At 36.0% G+C, this 14,495-nt stretch overlaps 1 protein-coding gene across 1 annotated transcript in view; it reads left to right on the top strand.

Moving 5' to 3' along the window:
* The window catches only part of ADGRG6 (adhesion G protein-coupled receptor G6), a 112,055-nt gene that overhangs the window by 41,422 nt on the left and 56,138 nt on the right, over positions 1 to 14,495 (top strand). The window contains exons 4-6 of the mRNA XM_063294338.1: positions 2,949 to 3,296; positions 5,638 to 6,258; positions 12,619 to 12,687. Of these exons, the coding sequence (XP_063150408.1) occupies positions 2,949 to 3,296; positions 5,638 to 6,258; positions 12,619 to 12,687 (1,038 nt within the window). The remainder of the gene's footprint in view (positions 1 to 2,948; positions 3,297 to 5,637; positions 6,259 to 12,618; positions 12,688 to 14,495) is intronic.

The raw sequence follows: 14,495 nt of genomic DNA, 5'->3' as shown, positions 1-14,495 counted from the left end.
TTAAATTTTAAGTCTTTGTTTTATTGGGTTGGAGATAATGACTTCATCTTCAGGGTTTGTTTGTTTGTTTGTTTAGTATTCTTTTCATTCTCTTATTTGCTCATGTTTGTTTTTCTTCAATAACCAGATTATGATTAGAGTTTATCATTAAATGAGGACTTTTCTTTAAAAGTAAGGAGCTTAGTGTTTAGAATGTAATAATGCAATTCATATTAGATTGCTACAATGCACTCTTCCTGCAGCTGTCTTTAAAGACTATTCAAAAACTACAATAAGAGTCTATGAAAAAAAGCTAATTGCTTCAAACCTCACACATAGAGGTGACCTATCCAGCTATGATTCAGTGTTAGAAATGAGTAGATTTATTTATTCTTTCAAGATGTTGTAGAGAGTAGAGGGAAAGTCCTTGAAGGATAGGAGGAACAGCCACTACCAAGACAACGATCAGTTGAAAGGGGCCTGAGCCTGAGATAAGATTCTGTTAGTACAGCTTTACAATAAAATAATTACTGACCTACATGGCATTGGTTTCCTAGTCTGGTCTACCTTGAAGGGCTGACAACTGTAAAGCTAATCAATTAAAATATACTCTCAAAAGTTACACTTCCATTCACTAGGCCATTGATTTGTAATAGTATGTGGGAATGACCTTGGGAGTCAAGAAGAAGAGCCACAGACTGGGCAACTGTCATGTAAAAGATATCTCAGCCCACAGAAGCAGAGGGGATGTGGGAAGCATTTCAGAAGGGACCCTCCCTAGTTTTCCAGACAGAAGGAGGGAAGGGGAGAAATGTACTTTCAAACTTGCAAGGTTCTGTTAATGTAACTTTATAATAAAGATAGAGCCCAACAAGAGCTGGTTATGCTTCTTCTCTGGACTACCTCTGAAGGGCTAACATGATTTCAAAAGACAAAAAGGAAAAAAAATGTATTAATTCTGAGAGGGAGGGAGGGAGGGAAGGAAGGAAGGATCAAATGGGCATTGTCAGACTCCACAGTCAGGTGATTGCTGAATCATCTGATCGTGTTCGTCTGCCATGATGAGTCGATGCGTGTCAAGAACAAGATGGGAGGGGGGAATTGCAAGGAGTGTGAATCTTTTCAGTTTGGGCTGGAAGTGGGGGAAAGTCAAGGTTGTACTGCCAGAGACATCTGTGCCTGGTATGGCTGATAGTTTGAATTAGGTGGGAAAGAGATAGGAGGGGAGAGGGAGGTACTGGAAAGTTTTAATTAGCTAGTTTAGGCAGGAAGCTTTCAATCATAGCTTTTCTTCTGTTCTGTACCCTTGTTTCCAATAAATCTGAATTCTGCATATTTCAACTGTGCATGAGTCAGGTCATTACTGGGACTAATGGTGTCAGTTCTTACAGGCATTATGCCACCAGACTTCTAAGAAACTTGAAAAGAGTCATATGTGATTGGAATGGTGTAGTGGTTAAGGTGTTGGGCTGCAGCTGGGGAGACCCATTTTAAGTCCATCTTCAGCCACAGAAACTTGCTGGGTCGCTCTCAGCCCAACAGTATTACTGCTGTGGGGATAAAGTGAGAGGAATACCTCTTGTAAACTGTCATGAGCTCCAAGAAGAAACGCAGAATATACTGTAAATCTAACAAACAAAAGCATGACTAATAAACTTCCAATCCATGTTATATATTGGATACTAGGCCTTAATAGTATTCACTGATTGCCAGGCTTTTTCCAACACCAATTCACTGTGCTGATTTTCATGTTTAAAAATCCTAAGTGGCATGTGATCATGGTAACTTCACAGCAGTGAGCAGTGGCCATAGAAGCTGAGATAATGTATTGCATCTTTGTGTCTGTGTGTGAAGGTCCATTCAGGGTGGGAGCAAGCACGTGTTGCTTCTGTGTGTGTTTGTAATAAGGATGAGTTCATACATATTACCTCTGTCATTGTATGTTTTCTGTTCTCCCCTTGCTGCATCTGTTCATCTTTGTGTCTATACAGTAAATACACTGAGAAACACAAGCTGGGCTGCAGATGGTCACGTGACCAGGGGTGCTTAAGAATGAAGCAGTTGGCTGCCCAATTGCTTATCTCCTTGGATGACACTGGGGTGTTTTTTCTCTGCTTCTCCTGGCCAGATTTGGCCCATTTTCAAACTCAACATTTCTTTTGTCAGCTTGTTCTCCTACACCAAATTTAGTCCCATTCCACCCTGGTTTTGGATAGTTATCCTGCTGATAGGCAGAGAGGGTCCTTTTACATAATATATTTCCAAAGTTCTTAAGGGAATCAAAATGAATTTCTGCTTTTAGGATGTCCTGATCTAGATCTACAGAAAGATCTTTCATCTTTCATCTTTCATCATTTTATTTGGTATATTGTTGTTGCTGAAATGTCAAACTGTTTAAAATTATTTATTATGATAATATGTTCTGTTTTGCACATTTTTGTGTACTTTAATAGTATGCTCTGTTAGCCTCTTTGAGGTTCCTTTTAAATGGAAAGCAGGATATAAATAAATAAATAAAAACATCTAGGAGTGGAAATAAAAATACGTTTTAACTGCCTTAGCAACCAATTAACAGTTATGCTGGAAACATATAAATTACAAATTAAGAAATTTTATTTACAATGTAGTGTAGCCCTTGCATATTTATTCAGAAGAAAAATCCCTTAATTGAAAGAATTTACAGTTAGGTAAGGACAGGGTTCTAGCCTTAAATGATGTAAATAAAGACTTTTGCTAGTGATCTAAATCTTGTTTTAAATCATATTTAAATATATTTACCTGGTTTATAATTCAGAGATATATGAAACTATGGCTGTATTTGAAGGAGACCAAGTTCAGTTAATTGGAAATATTTCTTAATTATGCATGAAGTGATCAAGAACATCTACACTGTGGTAAATTCTACTTTGTTTTGTTGACCAACTCTTCTCTGTTTTTTGTTTTTGTTTGTTTTTGTTTTTATTCCAAAGTTCTAGGATGCTCAGAGTGTCGTATGGTACTCTCCAATCCCACAGGAATTTTTACCTCTCCTTGCTTCCCCAATAATTATCCCAACAATCAAGCATGCAAGTGGACCATCAGGGCCCCTTCTGGGTACATCATTCAGATAACATTTGTTGATTTTGATATTGAAGAAGCTTCTGGCTGCACATATGATCGTGTAATTTTGGACACTGGAGACAAAGTCAAAAAAGATCTCTATTGTGGCATGACTGCCAGAGGTTTATCATTTAATTCATCTAGGAATGAAATGATTGTATCTTTTATAAGTGACTTCAGCATCTCAAAAGCAGGCTTCAATGCCAGTTATACCCGAAGTAAGTATACGTTTCTTGCTGCTTCCAATCTGTCTTCAGAATGTAGACTGTGTGCAAACTTTTGAGATTGTGATTTGATAATATCTATTTGACTGTAAAAGTACAGTTTTTTTATTTAACAGTGTTAGGTAAGGTATCCAAATCATTGACTTAAATTAAGTCGGAGTTCTCTTACTTATTTTAATACAGCTTCTGTGCAATAAATAAAAAGAAAAAATTGTGTTGCACAGCAGATAAGAGATAAGGTTCTTTGTTCAGATCTCCCCCCTATCATGAAGTCAGTAAGAGGGTCTCAAGTATGCTGTACACTGTACTTCAGACTTTCTGCATCTGCAGTGTGTAAAATAATATTGATCTAGGTTATAGGGTTATTGCAAGATAGGACTACCATATGGGCTGCAAAAATCCAGATGAGGAGCAGATGGCAGCAAGACAAACCAAATCTCTAATTCTTGGTTGCCCTCTAGTACAGGTTGCCCCCTTGTACAGTTTATATATAGTAATCATATGATAAAGATTATGGCATGGGCTGAGTGAGTAAATAGGGATGTAATGGATTTCCTTAACATTCTAATTGCACATCAAAACCTTTCAAGAGTAAGTAAGATGATATAGATGATATAGAAGTTATTTTGAAATGCTTGAAGGAAATAAGTCCTCTGGAAACCAGATTAATGGAATAAGACTGCATATCATTATTTCATTAATGAAATAAGATTTCCAAATCACTAACTGAAAAGTTAACCCTAGTTATAGTTACATAAAAAATAACACAAAGCAATGAATTAGCCCAGATGATCTAATTTAAGTTTACTTCTGATTAGACAGGCCTGTAGTCATCCCATCTTGTTCTCACAATGTGGTATTAAAAACCCTATTAATTGCCTTTTTTATAGCCCTTTCCAACTTTTCAAGGAAAATTTAAATTGTATCCCATAGGGGAAAAAAGATATCAATGCTCAGTTTCACATTGACATTAGTTACTATTTAATACATATTTGCCATTTATAGATGTGGTTGCTAGGAGTCGAAAACAACTTAATGGCACATAATCAAAAAAATTATAGATACTGATTGTAAAAGGAATACCAACAGCAGGGATTCCTCAAGAAATTTAAACATCTTGATATCAGGAGAGAAATCTGTTACTAATATTGGCACTGCATTTCTTGTGAAATTACTGACAGAATGTTTGTCCTTTCTCTCTTGAGCTATTACTGAAAGTATTATTAGCATCAGGTTGCCATTGTTACATAACTGTATTTGTAAGAATGTTTTTTCAGTGTCTCTTTTCTAGACTTACTTCTGGGGTTCAGTATGGTGTGCTTGTTTTTGACAGACTTCCAAAAAGTATTAAGAGGCAAGAAGTAGCTTGAGTTTCTTGTTCCTAAGATAAATCAGACTCAGAACAAGTTGATTTACATGGTACCTGAGTCAGAATAACTTTCGCTTTTTATTAGTAAAAATGAAGTAACAATATACAATCAAGTGCCCTTTCATGAAACCCTAGTACAGCTAAAGCAGCCGCTTTCCTCTGCCAGATGATGTGGCTAGTTATATTATTTGTGGAGGAAGAAGTAAGGTCTTTATATCACTGTATTTCCTAAAGGAATCTGTTAATTAATCTGTTAATATTTGTAGCTAACACAATGTCTATCAATCTGTTTTGTATGGGATCAGTCACTGAAATGTCTTTAGGATTATGCTTGGCAAGATAGATAAAAATCATGAATAGGATTTTTAAGAGTTAAGCATCAATAAGCCATTGTGGCTACTATCTTGTATATGTTTACTGCAGAGTAAAGCTCAATTAAAATACTGAGATTTATTCCTAAATATAGATGCAAAGGATATGGCTGCCAGATGTGGCTGCTGGTATATTTAGTAAGTTGTTTTGCGATGAAATGTGAACAGATTTATTCAACTGAAATTCAAAAGTTTGTAAACAAAGAGCTTTTATTTGCAAAATAACATGGCAAGGCGCAGTCTGAAGAAGATGTCTGGCATTCATTTATTCAGTGTAATGCAGCTGTACAAAATAACCCATTGGGGGTAATACATAAAGAAATGAAAGGGCTGTTTCAGGTTACTGGTTTATTGCTTTGTCAAATACAAACAGGTAAAGTACCTAGAAAATTTTTTGGCAAGTAACTTACATTTTGTAGGAATCAAATGGTCACATTATTATTTACAGTATACGTTAATTGAATACAATAATACTCCTACATACAGTATACTTCTGACTGATGCCTTTAATTATACAGTGATAAAAAATACTACATTACTTTAATTAAAATTTGGTGGTAGTTGATTCCGAAAACATTTTCTTTCTATATTCTAGTTGCTGTATCTTTGAAGAATCAAAAGGTTGTCATTCCACAATTTCTAGATTCTGATTCTGTGTCTCTGGCAAATTCCATCCAAGTACCAGAACTTAATCAGTTCACCTTGTGCTTTGAAGCAACAGCAAACAACAGAAATAACCATGACTGGAAGGTTTTCTCCTATGGTGATTCCTCTGTGGAATTCTTCAGCTTTGGAAAAACAAAAAAGGGGCACTTCATTTTTATCTCAGACACAGAGTGTTTTTTAAATGATGCACTTGACGTCGGTCTAAATGAGGACTTCTTCACGGAAACGTTTGAAGAGCTTTGCATTGTATGGGATAGCTTGTCAGGCACTGTAGGTGTAAATGTTAAACAGATGTATAAAACAGTCCGTTGTTCAGATACTTATGGAAAAGTGATTCCTGGTAATGGGAAGTTGGTTCTGGGTTCTGACAGAGATGACATAAGCCCTCTAACTGGAGATATGTACAACTTCCGGCTTTGGAATTTTACAATGAATTCCCAATCACTTTTCAACCTCAGCTGTGATGAGAAAGGCAACATTGTTGACTGGGAAAATGATTTCTGGAGTATTCCAACAACATTTCTAAAAGCAGAAAACAACCTGAGTTGTGGTGAGTTTGTTTTTTTAAATTTAGGCTTTCCTCTCTGGCATAGCTGTAAAGATGTTTAAGTCAGAAAGAAACTTTGTTTATATTGAAAATGAGTTAAGGTTCCCATAGAACTTAATCCATTTTCTTGGACTTGTTTGGCTATAAAATTCATATGCCACAGGAAATATTATTACTGTGTAGGTTCTTTTTGTGAATTAAAAACCACAGTAATGTGTTTGTTTATTAAATTTATGTCCCACTGTTTTGTTAAGGAGCTCAAGGTGTTATGCATAACACTCCATCCTCTTTATTTTTCCCCACAATAACAACCTTGTGAGTAGGCTGGACTAAGAGGCAGTGATTGGCCCAAAGAAAATTTCCATGGCTGACCATGGACTAAAACCAGGGTCTTCCCAGGACCAGTTCAGCCCCTTAACAGCACAGACTGATTTCAAGAGTTTCAAAGATAGATTTTACAATGAGCTGTACACACAATGTTATAATTTTAACAATTCTTAAATTGTTACATTTTAGTGTTAATTGAACTATATTATACAGGCTACAGTCAATAACAAAAACTATAACATCAACTATGTTATATTATGCTTCTCCTTACACTCACAACCTTAAACTAAATCTATTCATTTATTTGTATGCTGCCCATTCCCGAATAAGTTGTGAAAATAGAAACAAAGATTTCTAAGCAACCAGAGTCTTGCTAGTGATCAAACTATATATGGAAGGCATCTTAAGAAAAAGCTGACAGAAGAGGGAATAAAATCACCCTTCCCCAAACTTAATTCATAAAGTACTCTGGATCTGTTAAACATTTTTCTTCCAGCCTTGTTTAGATACTGGAATAGAGTTGTGTGGGGTGAAGTCTGGAATACAGAAATCTGGTATTTTCGGATTGAGCCCATAAAGTTGCTCCACACCTATTTTGATTATCACTGTACTTTCTCCAATTCCAAGCTGGATAGAAGCCTTGACCTGTACATTTGAAGGGTCCCAAAAACCTCTCCATGCAAAAGTGTTCTTCTATATTCATTTTAAGCTTGAAGCTCATTACATTGGAGGCTTCAGAGGGCAGAGGGGCACTTACCATTAGAGGAATGTTTTTGAATAATTGCCTTGGTATCTTGCAGAGGGTATCAAAGAGGCAGGATGGCAGGCACAGAAGTGTGATTAAAGCCCTTTCCTTTTGTAAGTGCATGCGGCACACATGGAAAAGGGGCAGTTTCCTTTGCTCTGACACATCTGCCATCTTGCCTCTTTTGACTCCATCTGTGATTGCCACTGACAAACAGCAAGTTAAAATAATAGTTAACAATTTTAAGAAAATATTCTTACTTTGTTCTGTATATTTGATCCTTAATCTGCCTTCTATGACTGGTGATTATAAAATTGGAGGGGGCATTCTGTATATATAGTTTTGAGATCCTGGCAGTAAGGCAATGTATTCATGCAATAACTGAATGATCAAGATGATGTTGATGATACATTTATAGCAAAAGGAACAATTTTCTTTCTTTCCTGAAATTCTCTTGTAAGTGAAACTGATTAGATCAAAACTTCCTTATTCCAATCTACTTAATTTCAATACATCCTTGATTTTTATTTAGGGTATATGCTGATCACAAGATTAGGTTCAGTGATTTGAATAACACTCCAGTTAATCACACACTCTGCTTCAGAAGTCACATAATTCAGGTATGACATAAATCAGAATCACACTTCAAGAATACTTAACTTTGTGCCTCTCCCCTGATTGTCACAGGAAATCAAAAAAGATTGCAAATTTAAAAAAATCAGAAGAATCAGATATATATAATAGCCCCCTCTAAGAAGATTATGTACAGTTGTCTTCAAATTGAGCTTTGTTCCTGGGCTCAATGGATAGAAATGACCTCCCATCCAACTACTATACAGTCTAGCTTAGTTTTTCAAGATCAGTCATGGTCAGCTAGATACTGCCACCCTGTTGAGCCTCGGATATACCATCTGCCAAATTTTAGGCTGTTAGGTACAGTGGGGTAACTTTTCAATCTGGAAGCTTTCAAAAGTGGAGATGCTTTCTTTTCTGTGGTTAAAAAAAAAGTGAAAAGAAATGGGCTTTGTAAAGCTCCTTTACACTTGATTGGGCCAGAATTAAAAAAGAATTTGCTTTGTTCTTCAGCTTCTATTTTACTTTTTTGTGAGAAGTTTTATCCTTATTTTGCAGAGATACCCCTAAGCAGGAAATCTTAAAAATTTTCAGAAGAGCAAGGGAAATATAAGGAATACACACAGCTTTAGAGTTTTATTTCTTTAGATTTCTACTCTGTTGACAGAATTCAGTCCCAAAAGCTTGTAAGTATTTCATGCTTCATGGTGTACAGTAGGTTACCTTATATTGAGAAAGACATGTAAACAACACTGTAGAGCTTGTATAGTCAGTATAGAAAGAGTCTGATAGACCTTTTGAGACTAACCATTTTATTTAAGGCATAACATTTTGTGGGCTGCAGTTCATTTCATCAGATGCATGGAGCGGCTTGGCTGATGGAAGATTAAATACATTAGGATGAGGCAGAGGGGAAAAGGGAGGGAAAGACAGGGGAGATGGGATTAGGGAGATGGGGTTCTTGGGAAGGCAGATTACATGTACCTACCAACATGGTCCTCCTACAAAATATAGTTAATATAGTGTATTTTAAAGGAGCCTTTAACATTTATGGTATGATTTTAAAAGCAATTTGCTGCTATGTGCAGAAAGAAAGTGACAGCACAGTGCTGAAGCAAGCAGAAAATGCTACATTTCACAGCTGCTATGGTCTATGTCCATAGCTTCCTGTTATACATTGATAGCAAGCCTCACACTAACAGGAAGATAACAGTCTGCCTCCCTGCGGTAGCATCATTAGAGGTACTGAATTCAATGGATCCGCAAATTTCTACTTGGACTGAGTCTCAGTAGCATCACTCAGTTACAGCTAGCTCTCAAGCAAGCTATTTTGGGAAGTCCTGGTGCTGATGCTGACCCAGAAACATAGCTCAAGACACAATGAAGGCATAGGACTGCCTCTGATAACTCCTTTATACATCCATCCCAAAAGCCCTATAATTAAAGTGAAAAGTTCTGATAAGTTCTGAGTTCTGATAAAGTTATTCCTGATTAGAGGTATCAGTTCTTCTCCTTCCTCCCTTTTTTATCTTTATCTTCTAAATTTGGAGGGAAAATAAATCAATTTTGGGACACCTTTGAATCTTCAGTTTGCTCACAGTGTTTAGGGAGACTTTGCTTGGAATGAAGCTCAGATTTGTCTGAATCTGCTATGAGCTCAGGATTTGGGGTTCATCTGAATTGTATGCACACCATAATTTTGAACAGGACCTGAAGTTGCAATTAGAAATAGTAAAAATGGATTGTAAAATGGTCAAGTGTCTTAACTGGCTTTCCTCTCTCTTCCATTATATTAGTGCAGTTATCAATATTACCAATGTTAGAGCATGGGCAATTTCATAGAGCTGCTAGGGGAAAAAATCAATCTGTGCCCTTTTTGTTTTGTAGTAACAGCCTTTTCATATGTATTACACACACACTCACATCACATCACATCACATATACCTACATGTCTCTTCAGCCCCCTTTCTTCTGTTTTATTCCCTGACATTTTAACCTGATACCGTTTTTGCAAAAAGGCTGTTTTGCTTAATACAGGTATCCCATTCATGTATTTAAAATCTGCTTTTAAGTAAGCTATTGATTAGTTAATATATTAATAGTTTAGCAGCCTTTCTCAACTTTTTGACCCTGGAGGAACCCCTGAAATATTTTTCAGGCCTTGGAGAGCCAGTGTGAAGAGCTGTAAAAGATGCATACAATACACTTCTTTATTTTGCTAGGAAAATAGATAATTTATTTAAAAAGTAATATTTGGAAATACAGATGCTCTGGATCAGAAATGATGCATTTACTCAACTGTAGTGTTAGCCACTGTACAATTAGTGTGCTGTATTGTGTTAGCTACAATACTGGCAATGTAACTGATCTGAAATTTGTATTTTCAAAGGTTATGGTAGTGATTAGGTATAACAGCAGATGGCAGCACCCAGTGGCCTTGGCTCATCTCAAAAAGCTAAGCAGTGTCAAGCCTGGTTAGTATTTGGATGGGATACTACAAGGAAATCACAGGATTGTAAACTGGACTGAGAAAAGTAAAACTGCTTCCATATTGTTTCTAAGAAAACTACATGGACATGTTTAGCAGTAGCTATTGATTACTTAATATATTAATAGTTTAGCAGCCTTTCTCAACTTTTTGACCCTGGAGGAACCCCTTAAATATTTTTCAGGCCTCGGAGAACCCCTGCGCATTCAGACTCAAATATAGGGCACAAGTTACAAAATTAATTACATTCGTTTCATGTGTAGGCCTATATATATGCATTAACAGTGTTCTTAAACTAAAAATAAAGAATGAAACATACCTCTTTAATGTGAAGCTGCCCAAATTTGAAATAATTTTTTAAATAAATTGTGATCTCCCAGGGAAACCCTAGTGACATCTTGTGGAACCATAGGGTTGCACGGAACCCTGGTTGAGAAACCCTGGTTTATAGAAAGAACCATCCTGTAATAGTCACTGTAACAAGATTCAAGGAACAATGAAAGGTCTGATTTATTTGCATATGAATGTCACTACCATGATCATACTTACACATTTTTATTTACTGATTTTTGGCAGATGTTTTAGTTATTTTCCTGGTAAATGTCTCAGGTTAATATGACATTTGAAATTAGCTTCCTTGTTCCACTTTTGTACATGCCTTGACATGTGGATCATATTATTGTTAGTTTAGTTAACTAAAACTAGGGTTTTCAGCAGGTAAGAAAAGTTGTCCTGCATTCCCTTCCATATTTCAAATACCAATGCAATACATACCAGCACCCCAGATGTCTTGTAATACATGTATAAACAGAAGAATATTGGCGTGTAAATTAAAAGGAAATGAATATTAGGCAAAAGAAAACAAACAAAAAGGCACAGGACTTTCTAGGACCATAGAATATGGAGGGTGCCAATTTTTTTAAAAAAAGTGGGTAGACAACTAGGATTGGACAGAAAAATTCCCCATGCTATACAAGAAAGTTTCAAGAGAGAGACATAAGATAATGATAACAAAAACAACAACCATTGCACCACAGAACTATAAAACACTCAAGTTCAAAATAGTCCCAAATGCAATACAAATTTATCACACTGTAACCCAGGTTTTACAAGAGCAAGAAGGGGAGAATTTTTCCTTTACCTGAAGTTCCTCCAAGTTCACCAGTGCAAAGGAGTTCCCAACTGTCTCCTAATCATTAGTTTTCATCAATTAATCATTAAAGACTATTAATCAGTAAGCTTTCTAATAAAGTAATACTGTACTTGGCTAACAGCCACATACACTCCTTCCCAAATTCTTGTGACCTTTTAAGGCCCTGAGCTTCTTTTGGAATAGAGAACAAATTAACAATCCAAAACATGCAAAATGACTAATCAACATGCCCTCCCTAATAAGCTATCATCTTCCTGATTTCTACTCAGATAATTAATATAACACAAGAATGTTCTTTGTTTATAAAATGAGGATTTTGGCTTTTGACCCAAAAATTTTATCCCCATCTTCAGGATCATCTTGTTTACATGAACAGAAAAAAAGTGGTTGGAATTTCATTTATATATGCAGATGGTGTCAGGAAGTAAATAGGGTTTTCTTTAAGGCAGCAAATCCTCAATTTCTAATTATATTCCCAGAAAGGGAGCAATTATTCTGAGGTACATCCAAGCCCACCTCCAGAAATTGTGCCATCTGTGGTGAAAGACAAGATGTTCCCCTTACTGCTGCCACAACTTGTTTCATGCACAGAAATGAACAAGTCTAGCTTCTGTGTCTTATTTAACATGGGCACTGGAATAGTGTCCTGTCACAATTGGCTTATAGAACATAGGCTATGTGTCTAATTTCATGAAGAGTATGCCCTTCTATCCTTTGTCTTTTTTTGCAAAATGAATTATTAGCGTATTCGTTTTCCTTGAATGAGGCAACTTGCCATCTCATCTGCCTGAATCATAAGTATGGGGTTAAGCTAGCAAGCCTTTGTGTTTACACTTGTGTATCAGATTTTTTGGAACCCTAAAAAAGCTCCAAGATAGCACCTCAACTTTCACTGAGTTAGCAAAAGACTACAGTATCTACTGTTAAACTCAACACATTTGTTTGATTTAGTGATCTACTATATAACTCTGTTCATCTGAGTATTTACTAAGGCAGTTTCTGTAGCTGTCTCACTGAGGACAATTTCTAATTAAAAGACAAGTCTTGTTTATAGTCTGTCTCTCTGTTTTTTTAAAGGCTCATATCTCATTCTCTTGCCTACCGTTGAACCAACTAGCTGTGCCAGTGTAGGAAGCCTTTGCCAAGGTAAGAAAGCAACCCTATTATCCTATATCAGAATATATTGCTATGTTTTCTTTATGGGCTTTAAGATTTAAATGGGAAGTATACAGAGAGGAGCAATATGATACCTTTGACGTAAGTGGATAAGCCAAATGTGGAAGGAAAACAAAAATAACTCTACCTTTTCCATTACATGTTTTAAATTTTGCAGATAACCAACACATTCAATATAAAAGGCTCTAGCCTCATTTCTTCCTTCCTTCTGTCTGTTGCTATTGTATACTTCAAAAGTGTACTTTTTATTTTGACACAATAAGAGTATGAGCGAACCTGTGACTCTCAGCATTTTCCTTGAGAGTGATGCAGTGTTAGTTCCTTCTTCTCTGGCTGGACAGTGAGCCAACGAAGTATTCAAGAAAAGGGGGGATACCTTCACTGCAGTATGGCTTGTGGTAATTCATTATATTTCTTGATTCATGTTTTATTCCGTATAGCGTAGAAATTACACATAGATTTTCTATGGTAGGCTTTGTTTTATTTTATTTTTTGAGAAGAAAGAAGAAAACCCTTATTGCTCCTCTGCAGGCCAAGCACTCAGGAAAGCTTTTTATTTTCTTTCTGGTCTTTTTTGCTTTCTTATGTTGTGCTGCTCATAAAATCAAACTTAAGACATTACACATATGTCAAAGCCATTTCTTTATATCTTTCTTTGTATGTTTTTTCTTTTTCTCTACTTCTACTTTTTTCTTTTTGCACTTTTAGCTTTTTGTTTTATTTCTCCTTTTCTCCCTTTCTCTTCTTTTTTGTTCTACTTTAGTTTGTATTCTTCCTATTGTTGTTAAAACTTTCAGTAAACATTGTATTTAGAAAGAAAGAAAGAAAGAAAGAAAGAAAGAAAGAAAGAAAGAAAGAAAGAAAGAAAGAAAGAAAGAAGGAAAGAAAGAGGATGTCAGGACTGCCAGTTGAACAGCTGTGAGGCAGATAGCTTCAGATCCAAATTACCTATGAGAGTTCACCCATTTATTTACCATTGATTCAACATCACTGCATATCTCCTTTAGAATTTTGCAGTGAAAGGGTGAGAAATGAGGATTTCATGAACTTTCTGTTTCATAATGACATGATTCATGAGACAAGTCACACTGCTATGAAACTGTGTTTATACAAGCTGAATGTCTTAGTAGTAGGCATTCAGAAAAAGTTAATAGATTTAATACTGATGTGTGTGCGTACACACACAAACTCATTACATTATGTACTGTAATAAGTTATTTCAGTCAGAGGAATGGTTTGAGCTATATTATCCCACTGTGAAATTACTGGTATAGAATTTTATTCTGAACTGTTGTTTTGGCTTTTTTTTCCCTCTGGTGCAGACATACTTACATTTCTGCCCATGTTTCTATTCTTTACTTAATCATGAAGGCTTTACTATACTGTAAAGTGGGTGAAGGAGAAGCTGATGATTCTAGAGTGCTGCTATGTGCAGTTGGATGGGATATGAAATAGTCAGGTATTAATTGCAAGATTGAAGCTCAGTTTTATTTATTGGGTAGCTATTGTCTGCTACACTTTCGTTGTACTGTCCTGTCTCTGTGTGATGGGAGTCTAAAGTCTCTTGAAAATAAACAACCTTCTAATCCTAATCTAGCACTTTAAAATCTAGTGGTGAGACATGGAAAGTAGAGAGCAATTGTGAGCATGAATTTGTGAAAGAAATTAGATGCATATGATACACCCAATGATTTTGTAATTCATAAAGTATCTGCAAAATACATCAGGTATGTGCTGGAAGACACTGTGAATTTAACTGAATTTGAAAATCTTTTAAC

Source organism: Candoia aspera, chromosome 1 (genome assembly GCF_035149785.1).
Source record: "Candoia aspera isolate rCanAsp1 chromosome 1, rCanAsp1.hap2, whole genome shotgun sequence".
NCBI lineage: Eukaryota > Metazoa > Chordata > Lepidosauria > Squamata > Boidae > Candoia > Candoia aspera.
Note: the sequence above shows the minus strand (reverse complement) of the source record. Positions and strands in the feature narration are given on the sequence as shown.